This window comes from Nothoprocta perdicaria, unplaced genomic scaffold (assembly GCF_003342845.1).
Source record: "Nothoprocta perdicaria isolate Ctin4 unplaced genomic scaffold, notPer1 scaffold_38, whole genome shotgun sequence".
NCBI lineage: Eukaryota > Metazoa > Chordata > Aves > Tinamiformes > Tinamidae > Nothoprocta > Nothoprocta perdicaria.
Window position 1 is genome coordinate 862,027 of NW_020455621.1, and position 23,791 is coordinate 885,817.

Genomic DNA, 23,791 nt, shown 5'->3' on the forward strand with positions numbered 1-23,791 from the left:
AAAGAAAAGAAAAGAAAAGAAAAGAAAAGAAAAGAAAAGAAAAGAAAAGAAAAGAAAAGAAAAGAAAAGAAAAGAAAAGAAAAGAAAAGAAAAGAGAGAAGAGAAATCAAAAGACCTCTGGCATATTTCAGATAGCTATCTCAGAAAAGAATATTCTAAGAAAAGAATACTCTGTGAAAAGAACAGGTGGTCCAGAATAGAGAAACAAATGTTTTCGTCTATGCTCTTGTCATCCTCATGTTGTAGTTCTCATCAGTGACTTGCTTGAATATTGTTCCATGTGTTTGGGCTGTGTGTGTTGCAATCAGCGGCTGCCAGTTTTGCAGAAAAGCTTGAGGACCTTTCTGCTTTGCAAGTGATATTCTTTCCATTTGGTAACTTGAAAAGTCATGTAGAATTTATGACAGCATGTAAGGAAGTATCAATAGTAGATATTAAGCAAATTGGGGGATATTTGAGGAATTGCTTCTGGGCATGGTAGTTGCCTATTGTGGAATGTTTTATGCCAGCATTGTGGGTGACAAATCAGACCAAAGTTTGTGAGTGATTAAGATGGCACCATGTAGGCCTTGAGTTTCCTTCCTCTTAATTTTATCTACAATGAAAATTACAGGTTCAAGCATTAAAGTTTTTATTTTTATGCTATAATGAATCTAATGGATAGTCTAATTTCTTTGATATATTTCTGGAATGTGCACTGGAAATTTTCAGCAGTGAATGACTCATTTTGCATGATAAATGATAGTAATGTATCTGAATGATCCCTCAAATTAACCCTGTAGATTTAATGTCAGATCCCATTTCAGTTATTTTMGTTGTATTTGGAAATTCTTATACACATATACTTGAGATCAGGAATAATCTTAAATAAAAAGAGAGCAGCCCCGCAGAGAGGGACCTGGGTGTCATGGTGGACGACAAGTTGACCATGAGGCAGCAGTGTGCCCTGGTGGCCAAGAAGGCCAACGGGATCCTGGAGTGCATTAAGAAAAGCGTCTCCAGCAGGTCGAGGGAAGTGATCATCCCCCTCTACTCAGCCCTGGTGAGGCCACATCTGGAGACTGTGTCCAGTTCTGGGCTCCCCAGGACAAGAGGGATGTGGAGCTGCTGGAGAGAGTCCAGCGCAGGGCTACCAGGATGATCAGGGGCCTGGAACATCTACCATATGAACAAAGGCTGAGAGAGCTGGGTCTGTTCAGCCTGGAGAAGAGGAGGCTGAGGGGGCACCTGATCAGTGTGTATAAATACCTCAAGGGAGGCAGTGAGGAGGAGGRGGGCGGCCTCTTTTCAGTGGTGGGCAGGGATAGGACTAGAGGAAATGGCTTCAAACTGAAGCCTCGGAAGTTCCACAGGAACTTAAGGAAGCATTTCTTCCTGTGAGGGTGACAAAGCACTGGAACAGGCTGCCCAGAGAGGTTGTGGAGTCTCCTTCTTTGGAGATCTTTAAAACCCGCTTGGATGCAGCCCTGTGCCACGTGCTCTAGGTGACCCTGCGTGAGCAGGGGGGTTGGACTCGATGACCTCTGAGGTCCCTTCCAACCTTCGGCATTCTATGATTCTATGATTCTATGAAAAAGATACTTTACAAGATCCAAAGGGTGCTTAATATTGAGTTAATAGATACCCTTAGTAAAATGAGAGCTTTGGTTCTAAAGTCTGAGGGAGTGATCTGAAAAGATTATCATCAGCTAAATATGTGAAGTAAAACTTGCTCAGAGCTTTCAGCTTCTAACACTGATGGGTACCCAAAGTGTAGGTGTGATCAGCAGCATAATAAAAGTCCATTTTCTTTGTAAGAGCAAAAAGAAGGTTACTTTGCCCTTAATGACAGTGCTGCTAGATATGAGTAATCTTTAGGGCTTTACTGAATTTGTGAGCAGTCATCAGAAGGAACTGCACAGAGCTTTGAAAACTCAGAAGTTTTTTAATTAGGCATTTTTTTTTCTTTTGGTTTCAAATTCATTTCCCCATAGAAAAAGCTAATATGAAACTGGCGTGTATTTGTGTGTGTTATTTAAATGTTACCTGATTGAAAAGTTACCAACATCATTAATTCTACTAGGCATAAAGATGAATGAGTTCAATAGTGGTTGACTACAACAGACAAAGCAGAAGTAACACTGCATAATGAACTTCATGAAACCAACTACATCAATAGGAAAATAGAGAAAATGATATTCTTTGGACATGCGTTATGTCTTGCTGGCTGCTTGTATATTGTGTTCTGCATAGCACATTTCTCATAGGACAAATAAAAAGCATTAATTAATACTTCAGGGACTCTGTTGAAGAGAAACTGGTGCTGTGACTGATTCCTTCCTGACCAAAGCTGCTTAACTTTTCCCTTTTCAGGGAAAGTCTTTTTTCCCTCTTTTTTTTTTTYCCCTTCCTTTTTCAGGGATCTGAAACACAAGCTGTCTGTGCCTGAGTACTTAGGGCTTGCATTGGAGGAATATACCATATAGATGATGGGGTAGGTCTTCACATCACCTGTCAGGTAATGGAGTTTTCCCTGCAAAACCCACTGGGACTTGGGGTGGAAATGGCAATATTTCCACTAATGAGCAGTGTTGATTGACTCCTTACTTGCCTGGAACTGGAATGACCCTGAGTGAGAAGGAGAGATGAGGAATGACAGAACTTTTGGAGGTCAAAAGCTCCTTCCCCCATGGCAAACAGAAACTTGGTTGCTGATGGGGAAGCCATCCAAGGCAATAGCCGCTGCTCTATAGATCAGACTGTAAGTTCATCAACACAGGATGGTAACACAGGCACAGAGACTGCACATGGCCACCTGCCTCACTCAGAGGGAAAAAGTGAATAAAAACAGGCAAAGAAAATGAAATAAACATCTTTAGAGGTAAATTAGTTTAGTAGGTTTCAAAATTTAGTGAATTTTGTGACTTACTTTGTGTGTAAACACGTTCAAGTTTTGGAGTATCTTAGTTACTCTTCTCCATGGTTGGAGGCCTTCTCCGCACAACCCTTGGGGCACTTAGTGGCTTTGTTACTAAGGTTGGCCAACTACATGTGCTAAACTCAATGCAATGCTGCAGTCATTGAACACTGCGGTAGGCCGAAGTGTCCAGAAGTCTAAGCAGCATTTCCTTAATCTTCAGGATTATTTGGGAGTGAAAAATTGCTGGAGGTGCRGTGAGTTTGTTACAGCCTGGCTTCGGCTGGCCTCTATTCAGGCCTTAGTTCCATGGCTGTTTCTTTTTTCCTGCTATTAGCCTACACCGTAGGCCAGGMCGCAGATGAGTTTCTTGMCAAGGGRGGCAGCCRAAGGCTGGAGAGGCCTGTGGGTGCAGGAAGGGCCCGGGTGTCCCGCTGCATGGCCCATGTTTCAGGCCCTCTGGCTCCTCCGCAGCCAGAGCTGCCTGATGATCAGATGGTCTGGAGCCAGATCGATCTGTTTGCCTCAATAACAGCCAGAAACCCAGGGGTTTTATCCAAAAGCACAACCTGCCTTTGGCTCACGTTGCTGTCAAACGGCAAGTCCTGACTTTAGACTGTTTATTTTGGGCCTATTGCGAGGCATTACGTAACCTAATTTCATTCCTTTTGCAGGGCTCAGCCAGCGGAGTCTCACGCTGGGAGRGATAGTGCCTTTAGCTATGTTTATTTAGGGGCTTTACGGCACTGGTTTATATAAGCCACTTAATTTTCTTTAAGTCACTCTGCATCAGGTTCCTTATATTGTCACCATATGGCATCCAGCATCAGCATTTGCCCTTTACAGCTCACTAAGCTTCCTTTTAAGGGCTGTCTCCTTTTGTTATTTACTAGCAGGACTTGCCTCTTCCCAAAAGGGACAGTTGCTATTATAGTGGCTTAAAAATGGGTGTTCTGGTTTCATCAAAGATGACAGAGAGTAGTATTGTCCTCCCTTCCCTTTGGATTATTGCACRGATCCAAATGGACCTTTCAGCTCAGGCTGAACAGATCCTGAACGTTTCATACTGCTGCTTTTAGTCTGAGGGAGAAAGAGGAGAATTTGTATTTTCTGCAGTGTTAATTGACCCCAACTCACTTCTGTAGGATGTCTCCTATATATCAGTTCATGCGTGCAGAGACTCTTGAGAAAAAAAACTCTACATCATGATGGGTAGAAGATTTTTATTTGCTTTAAATATGTACATTGGCATAGCTGGGCTTTTGTAGCGCAGCTTTCCAGAAAGCTAAAATTTATTTAGATTATAAGTTACCCCCATTCCTTTCATAGTAATGCAAAGTACCCATCTCCGGGAATCTACCACTTTTCTCACCTGCTAAGGGCACCGAGGACCCAGTTGCGCAGTGAAATCCCTCCATCCCAGGAGGGCCGCTGAGTCATCCAGAGTGATCCAGAGGATGCTCTGAATGTTCAAGTATTTCCCGCAGCATGACTGTTCTGTGCTCTGGCAACGCGGGTTTTTACGTCCAGCATGATATTTCTAATTTTGGAGTGAATTATTCTGTCTTGTGCTTCTCCCCTGTGTAACGAGAGGTAGGATGAAAGTATATCTGATCTGGCAGATCTGTGTGTGTGTCTCCCATCTCAGTCTTGCCCAAGTCTCATGTTGTTACTTTAYATTCACTGCTGCATTACCTGTTGAAACAACAGCTATCTAGCCAGCATGTTTTTTCAAATAGACCTTTTTCATTTAATTACAAGGGACTTTTCTGGAAGTCACTAAGATATAGCATTTATTATAGTTTCCTAAAACTTACTTTTATTTTACTATCACTTGGCCAGAATTTTTGCTTGTAAATTCTATTGCGTCTTTTGCATGTATTTTTTCAGTTTTTGTCTCGTGATGTTCTCAAATGAGCAGTCTTAATTTCTCTAAGTTTAACTTCAAATCCAAATGAAAATAGTTTTGTTTTTGTTTGGTTTTCTTTTTTTTTTAATAAAAAAGAGCATTTTTACAGCATCCTTTAAAAAAATACATTGGAAAATCCATCTCAAAAATATTTTCAGAATACATTGRATGAAAAAAATCTAGTTCTAATTTTATGCATCAAGTGAATTTCATAACCAAAAACATCATTAAAAAGAACTTTCAGCGGATTCTTAGTTGAGTACAATATTCTTTCCAATAAGTAGATTTTTCAAATTAAAAAAATCTCCTAGAAGTAAAACCAAGTGTCCTTATATTACAGTCAAGCTGAATTTCTTCAAGGAAGCGTGTCTTTATTTTAGAATTATCCAAGTGACCTGAATAATTTGATGCCTCTGGCTATGATGTTAAACACATGTATAACACTGTACATGCAAATAGTCCCAGAAGTTAAGTTCACGAAGGGGTGACTGTCAAATAGCAGCCTTAGCTGTTACTGTCTAAATGCTTTTTTCTTTCATCACATTAAATAGCCCCTCACTGCAGAACTCATTAATCAGTGGAAGTGTATGGCAATCTACACGTCGTGCTACTGTGAGCACCAGTTACACCATTTGTTTCCAGAAATATTACAATTGACCTTTTTTGTAATAGAGAAGAGCAATACAGTAAAACAGTAATAGAGAAATGTATTTCAGTGTGGGTTGCCCTTGTAAAACTGAAATATTCTTTGTGTGAAAGTAGTGCCTGGTTGGCTCTCTCTCTTGGATATGTGGAGACGTTTTGGAAATTTTTAAGGAGATCTGCAGGTAATGACTGTTCTCTGACTCATTAACCTCTCTTCTACTTATTATTGAAGCAAGTGTTGCTTATCCCAGGAAACGATTAGGACAAGTATGATTTGAAAGACAATATAACACTTAAGTCAGAAAGAAAGTTACAGTAAAAAGGTAGGGAAGGGACAGTCAGCCAACGTGATGGATTGAGAAAGAGTGAAGACAGGGAAGCAGTAAGTAGATTTGGAAACTGCATTTTGCCTATTCAGATTTTTCTGGGTTTTTTTTGTAGATGAGACAGTGATAGCTTTGGAATACAGGAAGGCTTGTCTGGGCTGGGGTGATGTGGAGCTGTGTGWGCTCCTTGGTGCTTACACGACCTGAGCCCTTCGAGGCACCTCCGAGTTCCTCCAGAGAGAGATGTTGGGTATGCAGCTATCAGCAGAGCTGGGATTGGGACACAGGGAACRATGGATGGTCCTGCAATGGATCATGTCCACAGCACATACGGTGGTGCTGATGATAACAGTACAGAAAAATGCAATGTYGGTTAACCTTTTGTTATAGACAGAAAAAATGCAGAAGCTCCAGCCCATGTGTTATAACAGTTTAAAGAACACTGCATAATGTTTGACAGAAATAGCTAAAACTAATCAAGAGATTTGATTTTAATTGGTGAAATGTTTTTGTYTGTTTGTTTTAGAGATATGACCAATTCTAATTTTTGGATGACCACAGCAGGTTAGCATTGCAGGCACTTCCGCAACGCGGGAATACTGAAACTCTCCAATGGAAAATTATAACAACGTATTCCCTGAGGAGAGTACTGTACAAAGCAGATCCTTCATGACAGTTGACAGGAAACCATTTATTTTTCATTGCTTTATAGATGCAGCTACAAATTGCAAAATGCGTCTCCTTTAGAGTAAGTGGCTTTAGAGGCCTTAGTGTATTTGGATGCTGAGATGTTTTTGTTGGCAGTGAAAACTTCCAAAGGGAACTTAGGGAGACAAGAAAGCAAATGAAGGCAAAAATAAAGGGACATGGACAGTGCTAATGCAAAGCTGTGTGTGCCACTCCACAAGCAGTTACCTTGTATGTACAGTTACATATTCATCTTACATAGTCAAGTAGTTTTGTTTGACGATCCATTTTAACAAGATTTTTAAAGATTCTGAGTCAGTAAACCAGGTGAACTGGTTTACTACTGGGCCTTTAAAAGATTAAAAATTTTAAAAGATTTAAAAAGTAAAAAGGTTTTAAAGATATATTTTCCTATATATATGTCTCACATATATATATATATATATATATATATATATACACACACACACACACATACATATATATAGTATAGGACCGAGATATCCAATTTATATGTAGTTGTTCTTTAAGTACTATTCAGGTCTGGAACTGAAAGTATAAGGAGCATTGGCACCTCCCCTATGCCAATGATTCCCATCAGAAATACATGGTCCAGGTGCCTCCTTAAAATAGGAAGAGTCACTGGCATTTGACTTTGCAGACACTTTCTTCTAAATGGAAAAAAGGGGCTGGAATTCTGTTTTCTTTTCTGTGTACTGACTTATTCAAAAAGATCTGAAGAATGACACTGTATGTGTAATTGTTTTAAATTACACTGTAGGTGGCTTTTGTCTGGCCTGGTGCAACCAGGTGGCAAGTTAAAGGAAGGCCTAATTCTTCAAGGCAGCCTACCTTCTTCATCTATATATTGTAGTCACACAATTGTAAAGCCCACTTCTATGCTTTCCTACAATCAAAATCTAATTATTTCTTCTTTATGCAAAAAAAAAAATTGAAAAAAAATGAGTGATGAACATATTTCTCATCATTGACATTTCAGCCTGGACTGTTGCTGGTTATGTTTTTTGATCCTGATCTAAACCTATAGAAAGTCTTTTGAGGCACTTTGAAATGAGCCAGTAATTTGATAATAGGATGTTTCCGTCTTCTTTACTACTACACACTTAGCAAAAACAAATTTAGAACTGCTCCCTGTTTACAAAGGAGATCGCAGTGCTAGTTAACGTAAAAGGGCATAATTTGTTGCCCCACTTATCTCATTTTGTTGATTAGCTGCAACAGACGGTGATGCCCAATTCACTTTTTAAATGAATAAATTTGGCACATGTGCGTGACGGTCCCTCCTCTTCTTGTACCATCGTCAACAGACTCCAACTGGCACCCTGCCATCACGGAAAGCCAGACTTGTTTTCACTCAATGTGTATCTTGTATTCACCATCTGCATCCTTTTTTAAGGGTCTGATCCTGTAAACTATTGCAAGAGCAGTTTCTTCTCAAACATTGGGTTTGGTCTTGAAGCTAAAAAGATATATACGGTGCATCTTAAATCTCCTATGAATCTTATTATAGCCACCATTTCTTAATAATTGTTGTATTTACAACCGTGTGAACAGCATGTGGACACTTGACAATCTCAGAAAAAGTCTGTCTGGAACTGACTGTTTGTCAGTACTGTCTGGAAGACAAAACAAGAAAGAGGCAGGATGCAAAACAAGAAAAGTGGTAGGATGCAAGCTGCTTACATATTGTTTAAGCATCTTCTCTGGTGTTTCCCTGCCTTTGCTATGGAAAGATGGGCCCTGAATCTTTCAAGCTGTTTATTGCTTCTGACTTTACCATAATATAATTTAAGTTCAGTGCACATCCACTCTTGCCTAGTGTAGGCAGGCATTGTAACAGGCTCGCTGCAATTTCCATGCAAACACTGGAAGCTTGGGAATGGCCTCCAGTTGCAAACCAGTAACATTCCTGGTTTTAGGGAAAGCTCTGGATGGGACAGGGTGGGGAGCAGGTGGGACAGGGACTGGACAGCCAAATGTGGGAGCTTACTTGGTACCACATCTTCAGTGCTCACGCAATTGCAAAGCTTTTTGGTGCAGGATTTTGTGGCATATGCAGCAACCAAGCGATCACCTATTTTTATGTTTGGATATGTCACTGTAGATCAGTTTACAGTCTGTGTACAACAGGATGACTCTGTTTTCAGTATCCTTTACTGTGATAAAACCGACTTAGGTTGCTCTTCCACTCTCTGCAGTTCCAGGAATTTAATTCTAAGTGCACCTCATCAACCTCTAGTGTCTTTAAAACATGCAAGTTCTGCTTGTTGGCTTACAAGTCATTACAGAAACTAGGAACTRATGTGAATTGTTACTTCTTTTTACTCTTCCAGATCAAGACTATTTACAGAGCAGCATTATCAGCTTTCCCTATTTCTTCACATAATTGAAAGTTTAGATACTGCAACTTTGTAGGGTTATGGCTCTTGGATTATTTTACTTTTCAGGTGAGTGTAATAACAGAGCTTACCTATAGCCTGTGATAATATCCCTGTTTATCTTTGTAAGTATCCTGACCAAATATTTCGCTATTGCCCCGGTGATAATATCCCTGTTTATCTTTGTAAGTATCCTGACCAAATATTTCGCTATTGCCCCATAAGAAAAGCATATGTTTTAAGGCCTGGAAAAATTTCAGGGATAGCAAGTATCAATTTACTCCATCTTTGTGGCTAGAGAAACATTATGAAAACTCAAGACCAATCAGGAAAAGGTCAGTTTGAACATAATGTGTGGAAAAAGTGCTGAGCATTTAACAAAGCAAACTGGGACTCTGCTTAGACACAGCAGGTCCCTTCTGCATGCTCAGTAATAAAACAAGAATGGTCTTTAAAATTAGAATAGCTTTAAAAGATAGAGACAACACAAAATCTGTTACAAATTGGTAATCAGTTTTTCACTGTGTTTTTCATTAAAGATATTTTCCTTAGACTAATGGCTTAAATTACAGAATCCCACCTCCCGTGGCTTCTTGTAAAATATTGTGCCATTGCTCATTGTTTATGACAAGGCAAATGGGGAAAATAAATGAGTGCTGGGATTGTGTGTTTGACTAAGCACTTTGAAGTAAAGCTTTCATATGGTTTCAGCTTTCCTCTTTGGCTTTCACTTGTCATCTTCTGCGTGTATTATTTAGGTTTTCTTTGTCCATAATATCCATTCCAGCATCCCGTCATTGCCGAGTTATTTCACTTACCATTCAGTTGTCTTTATGCTCTTATTTATAAAATATGACTGCTTAATATAGTAACAAATGGTGCAGATATGGAAATTTGACTAGACTATAAAACACACGGCTCAGTATGAAGACTGTAACCTACTGCAGATATAAATGACTAGAGTTCACTGAAGAGCTCAGAAAGTGCCTAATCTGTAAAGGGATATGAGCATATTGCTAGAACTCCTGCGTTTCATAGAAGATAACTGAGCTCAAATGAGCTTTCACTGTTTTTATGTGGCAAAAGCAATGCTGATTAAATTTTGCATCAGGTTCTCCTTAAGAATTTTGTCTCTCCGCTTTAAGACTTTCAGGGACATCTCAGCCATATGGAGCCAGTCAGTGACTTTGACCATCAACATGAGGGTGTTTGTCACAGACAGCATCAAGAAACATTTTTTTTCCTTTCATTACATTGAATTTTAAAGATTGAGTTAGGTATATGTGAAGTGTGACATTGCTTTTTGCTGTTTTCTCCCATCGGTTCAGGTTACTAACTAGAGCTATATTTGAAATGAAAATAAACAGTAGCACGGGAAGAGTGCCATGAGTATAAGCCCATTCGCTTTTCTCTGAATGGAAAATTAGCCTGTTTCCAAGGTCCCCAAATGCTTTGGGATTGTGCTAAGCACAGGAGCAATCTTGCACTTGCGATGGTCACAGAGTGTTCAACTCCTCTAGCTGGCTGGTCATGAGGGGTCTTAAATGGCACCACACGCTATCCCACCTGCTGCTCCAGGATGGGGATCTGTATCTGCGCTTGAGCCTTGTTAACTCTATTTATTAAGCTGCCATAGAGATTTGCCATAACAGGCTTCAGCTAGCGCTGGAATATCCACAGGTCAATGTAAAATATGTGGGAGGAATTTGTTCTTCAGAATTTGACATTTTGCATGGTTGTATTGTTGTATAGTAGGGACTAGAGCTCCAAAACTGGCATCCTTGACACTTTAAATCACTGGAGGGTTCTCCATGGAAATGGATTGAACATGTAAAGCTCTTCTCAGGCTTTTGCTTCATCATCAGGTACTTAGGCTTTCCGCAGAGCTTTGTAAAGAAAGTGACTGAAGATGAGAACCAAGAGCTGTAAAAATTCCTTTACACATCTGCTCACTGTAAGAATCCTGCAGAAAGTCAGGCCTTCCACATTTCACCAATCTGCGGTGATCAGCACTGTGACTGGGCCCAGTTTTAAGCTACCTTGGTAGTCCTGACAGACGTAAGTAAAACTAATTGGCCTGAATATTATCGGGATTGTGCTGAAGAATAAAATATATTTTAAATTAAGGAGCTGAAGAAAACAGTGTTTTATCATATTTGTTGGAGCTTGCCCCAGGTTGCATCCAAAGGGAGCAAACGGTTTCACTGACTTGTCCTGGCAGAACGGGGCATTAGGCGGCCTAAGAGCCTCCCTGCAGAAGGCTGTTGCTGCAGCCGGTGTAGGTGCATGTCGTGCTGCAAAGACGAAGTGATGGGAGCACCTCACATGGCTCTGCTGGAGACCATAGGAAAAACATAATGGAAAAGGTGTGTCAAATCTAAACCTGGCCTGGAAACAGCCAGTGTAATGCAGCATATGTACTTATTTCAAATGCATATATGCACTATCCAAAGTTAGAAAAGTCACTGATGACCTCTGAAAAGGAGAATTAGTGCCTGAACTGATTAGCCAGACCTTTTTTCTGTAGTCAGCGGAGAGAAATGGGAGTGCTGAATCTGAGATATTTTAAAGATCTGCTTCCCTGCAGTAAGAATCAAAATCTAAAGGAACCTATTTCTCTGTCAGATAGGAAGCTTAGAAAGAAAACTCAGACATGGACATATAATAGGATGAAGCCTACCCTGGAAAACCTTCCAGACTCAGCAGATTTTGGAACTGTTGGTCTATTGATTTTAATGGCTCTTTTCCACATTTAAATATGTAAGTTTAAATACATATAATTAAAATTGTTCAATAGGAATTAGGAAGGGGGACTGGACTAGAGGATCTCTAGAGGTCCCTTCCAACCTCAACCACTGTGTGATTCTGCAAACAGGAAGCAAAGATTCACCTCAAAAGGGGGTAAAGGAGGCGCAATCCCGCACGTGGGCTGTGCCGGAGCGGCAGCCGTGGCCCTGCGCCATGGCCGAGCGCTCCGCAGGCCCGTCCTCCTCCCTTGCTCATCCCGCCCTTCATCCCATGGCAGCTGGGCCTTCCCATGGCGGCTGGGCCTTCCCGTGGCGGCTGGGCCTTCCTGTGGCCATTGGGCCTTCCCATGGCCGTTGGACCTTCCCGTGGCCGTTGGGCCTTCCCGCGGCCGCTGGACCTTTCCTCCTGCCTGCCTGCTGTTGCGTGGGCTCTGGAGATGCCGGCCTTCTTGCTGGTCGCAGCGCGCTCCATTTCCACCGTTCCTTTCCTCTGCCTTCTCCTCTGATACAACTCACCTCTTTTGCTCCGATGTTAAGCATGCTCTAGCTCACCCTTGCTCTGCAAAAGCCCCTCGCTGTCCAGTGTTACGTTTCAAGATGATTTATATTACAGTTATGAGGGTCTGCAGTGTCAAAACAATTTTCTACCGATCTTCCCTCAATTTAACCCGCTGTTGGCACAGGCAAAAACTGCAGAGGCCCTCGCCCTATAACTCTAGTGTCCTTATCAGTGCTTTTTGTCTCTCTGTCCTCCAGTGCTTGTCCCTCTGTTCATGTTGTTGCTGATCTTGTCATGTTTTCTCTGTGGATTTTGCCTTCTGCCACCTCTGTCATCCCTCTGCACAGCAGAGCTCCAGCAGCTCCCACCTTCGGTGTCTTCACTGACACCCCAAGCTGAGACCAGAACCTTTAAACCCGATCTGTATTGGCCTTGATCGCATAATGGCCTCAAAGGAGTTTTATTTGCTCCATCTGTAAAGTACTGCTAAGATAATGAACCTCATTACAACACATTTTTACCCCTAACTTCATGAAAACGGTATTCTAGTATGTGAGATAGAAGCAGGTTGAATCCTTAGTTGACTCTTAATGTAGTAATTGGGAGGATGCAGAAAGTGCTAGCAGGCAAATATTCCTCGCAGAGAAAATGAAAATTACCACACCCGCCAGCTGATTTTTTCAAACAACAGACTGCAGGGCTTATCCTAACCTGACTTTTCCCACAGTGGAGTAACGCAATTAACTCTTCTTACTCCCTTCTGCTATACAGCTCACAAACAAATGTGGCATTTTTACTGGCATATGCGTTTTAGAGATGATTTGGTACTTAAATTCACAGCCGTGCAGTGGCTTTGTGACAGTGCTCTGCGCTCGCTGTGCTGCGGTTTACCCGGCTATGGTGAGCAGTGTCTTGTTTGGATCCTTGCAGAAACCGTGAGGAAATGGTGGCCAATGTGTGCTGCTTAAGCAGTTTATCTTCCCAGTGCAGCCAGAGATTTTATTTCACACACAAATGCACTAGTAAAACATCAGGCATGGTGGTGGTTCTTTTTTTTTTTTCCTCCTAGTCTGCAAATTAACAGAGTGTAGCAATAAAGGAACCAAAGTTATTTAGGGAGTATTTATGTTTCTTGAGTGGATACCAGCCTAAATGGATAGACCTTTTTGTCTGCCCTTCTACGTGTCTGATCCTAATGCTGTCGTATTTGAGCATTTCGGAATCCTTCCCATAACCACTAACTCCATGAAAGAAGCAGACCTGCTTTCCTCCTATTTACAGTCAGAAGGCTGGAACACCTTTGTATGTGGGGGCCTCCATACCATGTAATGTAAGTGCATACACAGCAGGTTGTCATTGCCACCCCCCAGGGCACCCACCTCCATTGACTGAATAGAGAGCAGCCTGGGCCCCAAATTCAGACTCCTGTTTGGATGCCTGAGGATGGACCTCCCGGCCTCCCCTGAGCATCCCTGGCTGTGCAGCAGGCCCTGCAGGCACTGGGTTCTAGGCACTGGATTCAACCTTAATTCCTGTTTATTCTGTAATGGATGTGCACCATGTCTTCTTTCATTTAATAATCAAAAGCAAAAACAGTCTCTTGTGGACCTTACAACTCATCTGAGATGTAAGACCAAAGATGCATGTAAGCGATGCCAAGTAGGATGCTGATGGAAATGTCCCTGCTCTTATTTATTCTAGTGCAAAGCAGTATAGCTGGATTCTTTGTCCTTTAATGGTGTGGCTGATTTTGAGACTGTTTCTGTTAAAGTTAACAAATGTATTTGAGTATTTGTAGATTGCTGCTGTATGAGTAAGGCTGGCCAACTGTTTGTATTTTTTGTGACCAGATGGTTCTGCTTTAGTTCTGATTTTTAACCCCTTAATTGTGTAGTGTTTTATGAGCTGTTTGTATCCCTGCTCCACATAAACCTTTGCAGCTTTGACCAAAATTAAAATAAAAACTAGTGTCATTTTGGCTAGTGATTTGAGGCCAGAGTTGGAAGTGAGACTAAGAACAGAAGTCTTCTGTTAGCTCCTGCATGCCTGCACTTTGAATAGAAGGATGGTTCTCCTTGTGCCTTTTCATGGTCGTTCAGGTATGTATTTGTGCTGATTAGGAATTGACACTGTACATACACTACAGTCACCCAGTAAAGATCACTTATCTTTCAAGACCAAATTTGAGCCCTTCAGATGAAACAGCCAAGATGCTTTCAACTGGTTGGTCTATCCATTACCATAGTTTAAGGGAGCTTCACAATCTTTGCTGTGTTAAACTTCACAGTATCACTGGAGCTATTCAAGTTTTTCAGATGAGGAAGAAATAAGAGACAACGTTTAACTTAACTGCAAAATCTGGGCTGGCCCTGATGTCTAGATTACACCTAACAACTTAAAGAAGATTTTTTTAAAAAGTATCATGAAGAATTGAGTACCTACTAACTACTTTTCAGGAATCTTTCATTTCAGTAGAAATTCAGAGTTGAAATTTCCAGGACTCATTTTTGTGAATCTCTTTTTTTTTAATGCCATTAGATATCTGACTGCAATACTGATCTGTTCAAATATTTTTCAAAATTTTACTGTAAGTGTGAATTCATCTCAGTCACCTTCAGAAACCTGCATCTTAGGGGATAGAGTTTTGGGATACGATTTCATCTGATCTCTTTTAATTGTGCAGTTAAGGATACCTGTTTCTGTCCGTTGATGTAAAGCGAGGCTAGATAATGAGCTTAAAACATGGTCTTTACTGTGCTAAAAATGTCTTGCATTTGGGGTCCAAGCCCAAGTGATTCACTAAAGGTCATATAGAAAGTTTGTGGTAGGACAAGAGATTGAACTCCAGTCTCCCAAATACTCTATTTACCTCCAACTCAGATACTTCTATCTGCAATCCAGTGGATTGTAGCTGCAGTTCAATCCGGTGATTCCTTGAAGCCTTTCTTTACATTTGGGTTGTTTGATTTTAGCTGAGCCTCAAAGATGAAGACACTTGCATTGGAAGAAAGAATAAAAAACGTAGGAGAGGAGTTGATAAAGTGTAATCAGGTGTATTTTTTGCAAAAACTCCTACTGAATTTAACAGGGACCAATTGTGTTGCACTCTGCAAAATTGCTCCAAGGTTTTGTTTTTCACCAGGCTTTAAAATGCTTGGTGGATGGAAGATTACACTTTGTACTCAAATTTGTGAAAGGTCTGGAAATAATATGCCAATTACTTTAAAGGCTACTGTGTGCTATTATACTCTGTAAGACTTTCAAGAAGGTTCGTGACCTTATGCTTAAAGCCCAGAAGGAGACCTTGCCCAGCCTACAGTGAATTCCCCATGAGTTCTGTATACATCTCAAGGGCTCGGTAAGTTCAATTCACTGATGCTAAAGCAAATGTTAATTTGACAGTAGAGGGCAAAAATTGATCCATTTATAGTGTTATTGTTTAGTTTACAGCTAACCAGATCAGGACAGAAGCTAGAACGGGGGTTATAAGCCATTTAAAATGGAAATTTTCTTTTTAAAATTTTATGTCAGCTGCTGATGAAAAGGCTTATAAATATATATGTATTATGTAGCTACGTGTCCTCACAGAACTGAACATAGGCCAGCAATTCATTTCTTGTACTGGGCAACATTTGAATGGCCTATTATATTTTAACATAAGTTGTTCTCTTACAGCTTGAACCAGATAAGATCTGTAAAACAGGGGTGAAAACCTGACTTGACCTGACCTGATTATTTTCAGACATAATCTGTCCTGACTATTCCCATATCAGAGTTTTAACTGTGCTTTCCTGATTAACTGTATTATTTTTATATGCTGTGCTGCCAGTGATCCTTGGAAGTTAAATAGTTGTGATTTGGTTTCCTGTTAGATGGTAACATGACAAATGGCATGATTGGCAACAAAATATAGTCTGTATCTTAAACACATGCTATTGACTCATAGCAATTCTCTAGAACAGCAATATTTCACTTTAGAGTTAGCATTATTCCTTATTTTCACCTGTCATATTTCCATTCATTTCCTCCTTGATCTCAATCCAGATCTCCATGTATGCCCAACAGATCTGAAGACTGGAGAGCCCGTGTAATTGTCCTCTCAAAATTGCACACATTTAATTGGAAAATGAAGCTTGTAAATTAAGCTTATTACTTAAAGAAGCTAATTGGTTTTTCACAGCAAAACCTGCATGTCAGTTTTGATACTGCACAAGTGGGGACATGGTCAGGCAAGGAATAAAGAGCATAAATTTCTATCCTGCCATAGTGATCTTGTCAAATGATAATTTTACCCCATACCTTTTCTCTTATGTTTTCATAAAAATGTCCATTTCAAAAAAAGTAGCTATTTCTGAAGTGACTCACTCCAGAAGTTTCATATAATTTCAGGTTGTCTTAGTGAGGAAAGGGTTTGTGTGTGATTGAAATTATCTGCGCAACAAAGGTGGTCTCTGGAGTTGAAGGTCCTTTCCTTCAGAAAACTGCTTGTGAGGGACCAGAAGAGGCAGAAAATAAGGTTAAACCCCTCAGTTTTCTAGCTAATGTTTTGCACAGTGTGTGCTGAGAGGTTGTGGATCAGGTGAGATATGAGGCCATACAGTTGTACAGGTAAGAGGTGCTCTTTAGGAAAGCCTGCACTTTTACATGGCTCTATGTATCCCATTCCCGTGTCTACACCCTTACATTTTGCTGTGTGACAACCTGGAGGTATTTTGCAGCTGTTAGAGTTCCCTATCGTTGCTCTCCAAGGTTTGTGCGAGGACGCAGGGCTACGAGGATGATCAGGGCCTGGAACATCTGCCCTGTGAGCAAAGGCTGAGGGAGCTGGGCCTGTTCAGCCTGGAGAAGAGATGCCTGAGGGGGGACCTGATCAGTGTCTATAAATACCTCAAGGGAGGCAGTGAGGAGGAGGGGGCGGCCTCTTTTCAGTGGTAGCCACGACAGGACAAGAGGAAATGGCCACAAACTGAGGAACCAAAAGTTCCACAGGAACTTGAGAAAACACTTCTTGACAGTGAGGGTGCCAGAGCCCTGGAACAGGCTGCCCAGGGAGGTTATGGAGTCTCCTTCTCTGCAGATCTTCCAAACCCGCTTGGACACAATCCTGTGCCCCATCCTCTGGGTGCTCCTGCTGGAGCAGGGGGGTTGGACTAGATGATCTCTAGAGGTCCCTTCCAACCTTAAGGATTCTGTGACTCTGTGATTCTATGATACCTGAGCTGATAACAGCGCTAGAGAGAGCAGTTAGCCTTCTTCTCTACCTGTGCCGGGTTTGGGAAGCACCAAAGCAGATGCATCTTTGAAAATCTAAAGTTGCAGGGCAAGAACCTGGTCTATCTTCTCTCATATCCCAGAGGAAAGAAGATCAATAAAAGCCCCTCCCTTCAAATCCTGCATTGCTTGTTCACCTAAAACGTCTGCAAACTCAGAGGGACGATAAGAGACGATAAGTGAACAGTACAGTGCAGAATCAGCCCTTCAGCACGTCTGTCTGGTGCTAGTCTCAGAGAACCGCTCGCCTTTCCTCTTTTATCATGGGTTCCACTTTAGTTTTCTCCCTCCCTTAGTTTGCGCAGCTCTGTCATGTGCTTCCTTCAAGCTGCCAAGGACACCCATCTCATTTTTGACACAGGATGATGCTTATTGTGAAAACATAAATATTTACAGAAGCTTTCAGAAGATTTAAGCTCACCAAGTCCTGCTTACGTACTGCTGGGACAAGACCGCAGGGAGCACGAGCCCGGGCCGCTGTGCACAGCTGCAGCCAGGGCAAAGCAGGCAGCGTTCATGTCAGCTGAACCAACCTCACTGATCAAAACCATTTGGGAAGCTGGCTCATGTGTTTTGATTTGTTTTGTTTTGTTGTTGTTTTTCCAGAGTGAAATCCTCCACACTGAAATAGTTTCTTTGCTGTGTGCAGAAGTCCATAGCCTTAGGCTGCATCCAATGCCACAAAAAACATGGAAGGATTATCACAGAGGGTGTTGCATTAAACGAGCTTGTAGTTTAAGTTTCACTTTGTCTCTGTGTTCAGGTCAGTTTGGTTTATATTCAACACTTGCTTCAAAATACCATTCTGAAAAACAAGCTCTTCTCAGTGGTGGCCAGTGATAGGACAAGGGGTAATGGGTGCAAGTTGAAACACAGGCAGCTCCATCTCCATGTGAGAAGGAACTTCTTCCCTGTGAGGGTGCCAGAGCCCTGGCACAGGCTGCCCAGGGAGGCTGTGGAGTCTCCTTCTCTGGAGATCTTCCAAACCCGCCTGGGTGCCGCCCTGTGCCCCGTGCTCTGGGTGTCCCTGCTGGAGCAGGGGTTGGACTAGGTGATCTCTAGAGGTCCCTGCCAACCTCAGCCATCCTGTGATGCTGTGATTCTGTGATATCCTTAAGTGCAGGGCTCCANCACAGGCTGCCCAGGGAGGCTGTGGAGTCTCCTTCTCTGGAGATCTTCCAAACCTGCCTGGATGCCGCCCTGTGCCCCGTGCTCTGGGTGTCCCTGCTGGAGCAGGGGGTTGGGGGGGTTGGCCTAGAGGATCTCTAGAGGTCCCTTCCAACCTCAACCATCCTGTGATTCTGTGAAAACCTTTAGTTCTTTTTACTTCATGGAGTTTATTAAGGAAAAAAAAAAAAAAAAAGACCTTTTCAAATATTTTGCAGCCAGCTTATCCAGTCTGCTATTCCTCCCACTGGGCTGCTCCATGCGGCACTAAATACATTCCTTAGTCACTCTAGCCACCTTTCTGCCAACCTTGATAACTTTTATGGCACTTCACTGGCCTCATAGCTGCATTGATATCAATGGTAGTGTCCACAGAGATAGGCATTACCTGTATTGTGATTATTTTTTAACTCATTTTAGTTGTTGTGAGTTTCAAATATGTAGGTACAGTGCTGCCTGGTCCTGTGGAAATCAGTTAGAAAAGTCTGTTAAGATATAACTGCAAGGAGAAACAGCTGGGAAGATCTGCCCACAGTCCTTTTGCTCGGGTACCTTGGTTTTGACACTGGTCAACAAGACCTGATGAAAATGATTGCTTGCAAGTGACTGACATTCGATTTTACTTTAACACGAGGTGATTTAAGAAGACAGATGATAGGACAAAATCTGAGTGAGAATTTTAAAATGGACCCATAAACATCTTTTTTTTTTTTTTTTTTTTTTTTTTTTCTGCTAAGGTAAAATAAAGAGAAGCTGTTCTAGGAGTTATGCAGAAAAGCAAGTCATAAGAATATAAGAATGTGTGTGAAGGAAATGGATGGCATGGCCCTAATATCCCTTGAATTTGTCTGTGGGCTTTCCTCTCAGCATTGCTTTATAGACGACAACAACAACAACAACAACAACAAACTCTTAGCTAAACTAGTTGAATAACCTCAGACAAATACCAGCAACTCATTTAGATTGCTGTGGTTCTTTCTGAAGTCTATTTGAATACCAGGAGGAAACTAATTTGGGAGTATTTCTAACATAATTGCTTCTTTTTTACTTTTGATTCACATTCTTCTTCCCCAACTACTTAGCTCCAAAAAGTTGCATTTCCTGGGCAGGTCTAACCAGACAGCCCTCGTGCTGGTGCTTCTACGATAGTAGGACTGATTTTCAGCTTTGGCTGGTGCCTGGCTGGAATTTATAATTAGCTGAACTTAAAATACTTCAGCTGCCACTGTCAGAGACCCACAGATAAAGGGCACGAGAATGTATTTCCTTAAAGGAACTTTGTGTTCATTCTCACATTCTCTATGTGAGAATCAATTGAGCTCAATCTCTCATTCTCTCAAAGTTTTGCTTTTTACGCCAATGGGAGGTGGATTTGTTACAGCAACCGAAACACGGATTTGCCTCTGGGGCAGCTCACAAGTGAAGCTGCTGTAGTGATGACCACTGCAGCCCTGCATGTTCCTCAGCGTTGCTTCACTTCCCCTTTGTAGTGAGGAGACCACAGGAAATCCGCAGGAAATTCTACCTTCCTAGAAAAATATCCTGCTTCCTCCTCAGAACAGAGGGATCTTGCAGCTAGCCATGACTGTAGATATTTTGGAGCGAGGCAAATTGGAGGAGAACAGTCTTTCATAGGAAGTGCCTCCAGCTTCATTGTTTGAGGCACTGTGAACTACAGTGGACAAAAACCAGCTGGCCAGATCAAGGCCTGGGCACACTTTGAGCAGGAGCTTGGAGCTGATGACCTCCAGAAGCTCCTTCTAAGCAACTCTGTGAATACTGCTGTGAAATCAGATGATCTAACAGGGTTCTTCTTGCAAATCTGTGCTTCTCTACTATGTAACAGCAAGCTTTGCACTTGGTCTTGAGCTTTTTTCCTAATAATCCTTTTTTTGTGGTTTTAATTAAATGTGTATATAATTAAAGTGTTGCTTTTTTATTAAAAGTTATGAATTAATTATGCTGTTCTGTGGGAATACTCAGATATTTAAGCATTCTTCCAACAAGCAGAATCATCATCACTTTAATAGTTCTAATATACTCCTGTAACTAAACATCTTGAACTAAAGAGTTTAAATGAACTTAATAACACGGGGGAAATATGCTTAAGGTTGTAGGCCTATGACTCTGCTGATTAACATGACGGGTTATTTTGAAACTCATTTGTTGTTTAAACCCTTCAAATATCACTGAGGTTATTAGTATTATTTAGGCTTTGATACCAGCTAAACAGAAGGGAAAAGGGTTTTAGTGTTCCCTTAAGGAGGTAATTCTTCGCTAGAGTTTTTGAAGACAAAACGTTAGTGAAAAGAAGAAACAGGTCTGAGGAAGATCCCCGATGTACACAAAATCAGGTTTAGGTTCTTCTTTGTCTCCTGGATATAGTGTGAAATTCGGGCCAGGCTCTGGGTCGGACGGATGTGCTGTATTTCTGTGCTGCATTTCTGTGCAAAACAGAGATAGGTGAAATCGTGGAACGATGGCTGAGTGCCGTCAGGCAACACTGACTTCAGAAAAAGCCATCCAGTTTTCTGATCATATCCAAGTTTTGGGGCGTTCACAAAGATTGGCTTGCAGAAGCTAATCCTCCCCAAATCTCCCTGCGGTCACTGGAGCCAGAAACGCCGCATGTATCAGGTCTGCCATGGGGAGCAGAAGGTGGTTCAGCTCAGGGGCCACTAGCAGCTACAGAAAGTCATTTTTTAGCCTGTGTGAGCAACGCCTTTACAAGATGGGTTGATCTGGTGATCCTTGCAATTCAAATCCTTCATGTGAGCTGCAGTGTGGTGGCAGCTTACCTTAAATTACATCATTATGTTTATGTAGAAAAGCGTGTCCCTCAGTATGAATACTCATAATGTTATAATTTGCTCGAGCCTTCGATTAAAACATCTAGGTAAGCCTTGGTTTCCTTAAGAAAGGAAAGAGAGGGGATGACACTGCAGTGTACAGAACACCCAGGTAATGCTAGACATGCATCAGCCGTGTCATTACAGGTGCTCCAAAATGATACCCATTTTCTTGGAGAAAACAGAATCCGACTTATTCTTATTTCAGAAAAAGAATGTGCTTTGGCCAAATGGATTTAAGGAAGTGTTTTTATTTTAGAACATTCTTTTTTCATCACTTTGATTTTTAAGGAGAGGGAAATATTACATTTCCAGATTTTATCAAGATTTTTTTTTTCCTTGGGGGAGAGGACAGTGGAATTTATAGTGAAAAGTCCATTAAAGAAAGAACTATTTTGAAGATTTCAGCAGCTTCTTTTAGGTACATACTCAGACCTATCCCTTCACTATAAATGCTCTCAATCTGGGAAGTAGAGTTTTGATACTGAGATTCCCCATTAGTTGAACAGAATCTTGAACATGTAGTTTGGATATAAAAAACTCATAATCAGGTGCATGAGACATTACAGAAATAAAGATGGCATATAAATATTTTCTTCCTCTGCTACTTTGTCCTTGAAGAGCAGGTCCTTGTTCTCCGGTTTCCTTTCAGCTCAGTGACTTTCTGGGTTGCTGCGAACTCCACACAGTCCCTTTGGGTCTCACATGACCCAGTCACTCTGTTTTTAGAGGAACATGCCATAATAGCACAGAACAAATGAATAAATGCCATATGTCACAGCCTGCATAAAAAGACGTCCTAGCTTGGTTCTTTGTTGGTATCTTTAATGATATGCCTCTATTGACAATGGAAATATTTCAACAAAATAAACCAGAGTTTGCAGAGCTATTTCCTGCGGGAAAAAAAAAGTGTCTTTCTTTTCTCTTTCTCACCTCACTGTCCCATCTAAACCTTTAATTTTATATTCTGTTCGGAAGGCTACTGGTAGTAATTTTCCATTCGTCCAAGTAAATGGGAAGAGACTCTTTCAACAATGTCCTTTCTTTATTGCCTGTTTATAAGAAAATTGCTTCTCGAGACGAGGAGAGCTTCAGTTTTGCACCTGAATTTAAATGATGCTTGCAGCCAGGCTGAGGAGGCGCGGGGAGAGCGGCGTGCGGGAGGCTCTGCGGCCCGCACTGCACGGTTAGCCAGGGCCTCGAGGAGCACCCCGAGCTCTGCAACGGCAGCGACGTATTTCGGTGCTTCAGTTTATACACTCTAGTCTGGTCTTGATGTCTAATAAGCAGAAGCAATAGGCTTGGAGGTCCTGACATTCCAACCTTTCTCCATCCCAGCAATGACAAGCACACCAATTACTTGGGAAAGCATCGGTTTCTACTTCACAATGTTTCATATGTAAGGGAAACATCATAGAAGATGTGATTTTAACCGGCATTTTTACCAAAGGTTTTTACCAGCTCTGATTTGGGTTATTTTGTTTTCTTTTCCCTTGCAGGAAGAAGGAATCGTGAAGGAAATAGACATCAGTCATCATGTGAAGGAAGGTTTTGAAAAAGCAGATCCTTCTCAGTTTGAATTGCTGAAAGTGTTAGGACAAGGCTCATATGGAAAGGTAATTCGTTATGCTGTCTAATCACCTAGGGCAATGTTCAAAATATCATGTACTTTTTCTGAGGACATTTACACTGGTACCACTGTCTGTGTTACCAATTACACTGGCAAGGCAGATAAGCAAAACCAGACCACGTGTCTTTCCGTTTTAGAAAGGCTCTTGCCAGCCTGGTCTGAAGTTCTTACACAGTCCACAAACAGCTAAATTTCATTCACTTCAGTATTTGCTTCAGTTCAGTCTCCTGGAATAGCAAGCTGCTGATTTTCAAGTTTCTCCCCTGCAACCTCAATCATTCCTTACAGGACTAGGGAAGATGCCTGTGTTGTCAGAGAGGCTGTGCTGGCCACTTTGGAAAGTCACAGCACTTCCTTAGCATCCTGCTTTGGGATATGCTCAATGTGCCCTTTGCTCCAGCTAAGGGAGTTTCGCTAGTTCAGTTTACACAGGCAGTTGTTAATAATCAGAGGGGTACCTGCATGCATAACAAACTAAAAAAAAAAGCTGAAAATCATGCTTAACCATATGTCTGTGGTGTCCCGGCCAACCCGTATGATTTAGCTAGTGTACGCAGTCGAGTAAGCGCTCTAGGGCCACTTCAGAGTTTCAAGAATGATGTGACTCGTCCTTCAAGAATAATCAGGTCAACCTCATTTTGCAGTATTCTGCATTTTCATTGCTTCTATTTCCATTTTGGTTTGATGACTGTTTGGATGTCCTCTAAAACGGCACACTGTGTTCTTGGCTCATCTGTTTGGGAGGGCTTGCAGACCAAATGCCCTG

The 23,791-nt window shown here is 41.6% G+C and overlaps 1 protein-coding gene across 1 annotated transcript in view; it reads left to right on the top strand.

Moving 5' to 3' along the window:
* The window catches only part of RPS6KA2 (ribosomal protein S6 kinase A2), a 153,916-nt gene that overhangs the window by 41,499 nt on the left and 88,626 nt on the right, over positions 1 to 23,791 (top strand). Inside the window, exon 2 of the mRNA XM_026044739.1 lies at positions 22,895 to 23,011. Within this exon, the coding sequence (XP_025900524.1) occupies positions 22,895 to 23,011 (117 nt within the window). The remainder of the gene's footprint in view (positions 1 to 22,894; positions 23,012 to 23,791) is intronic.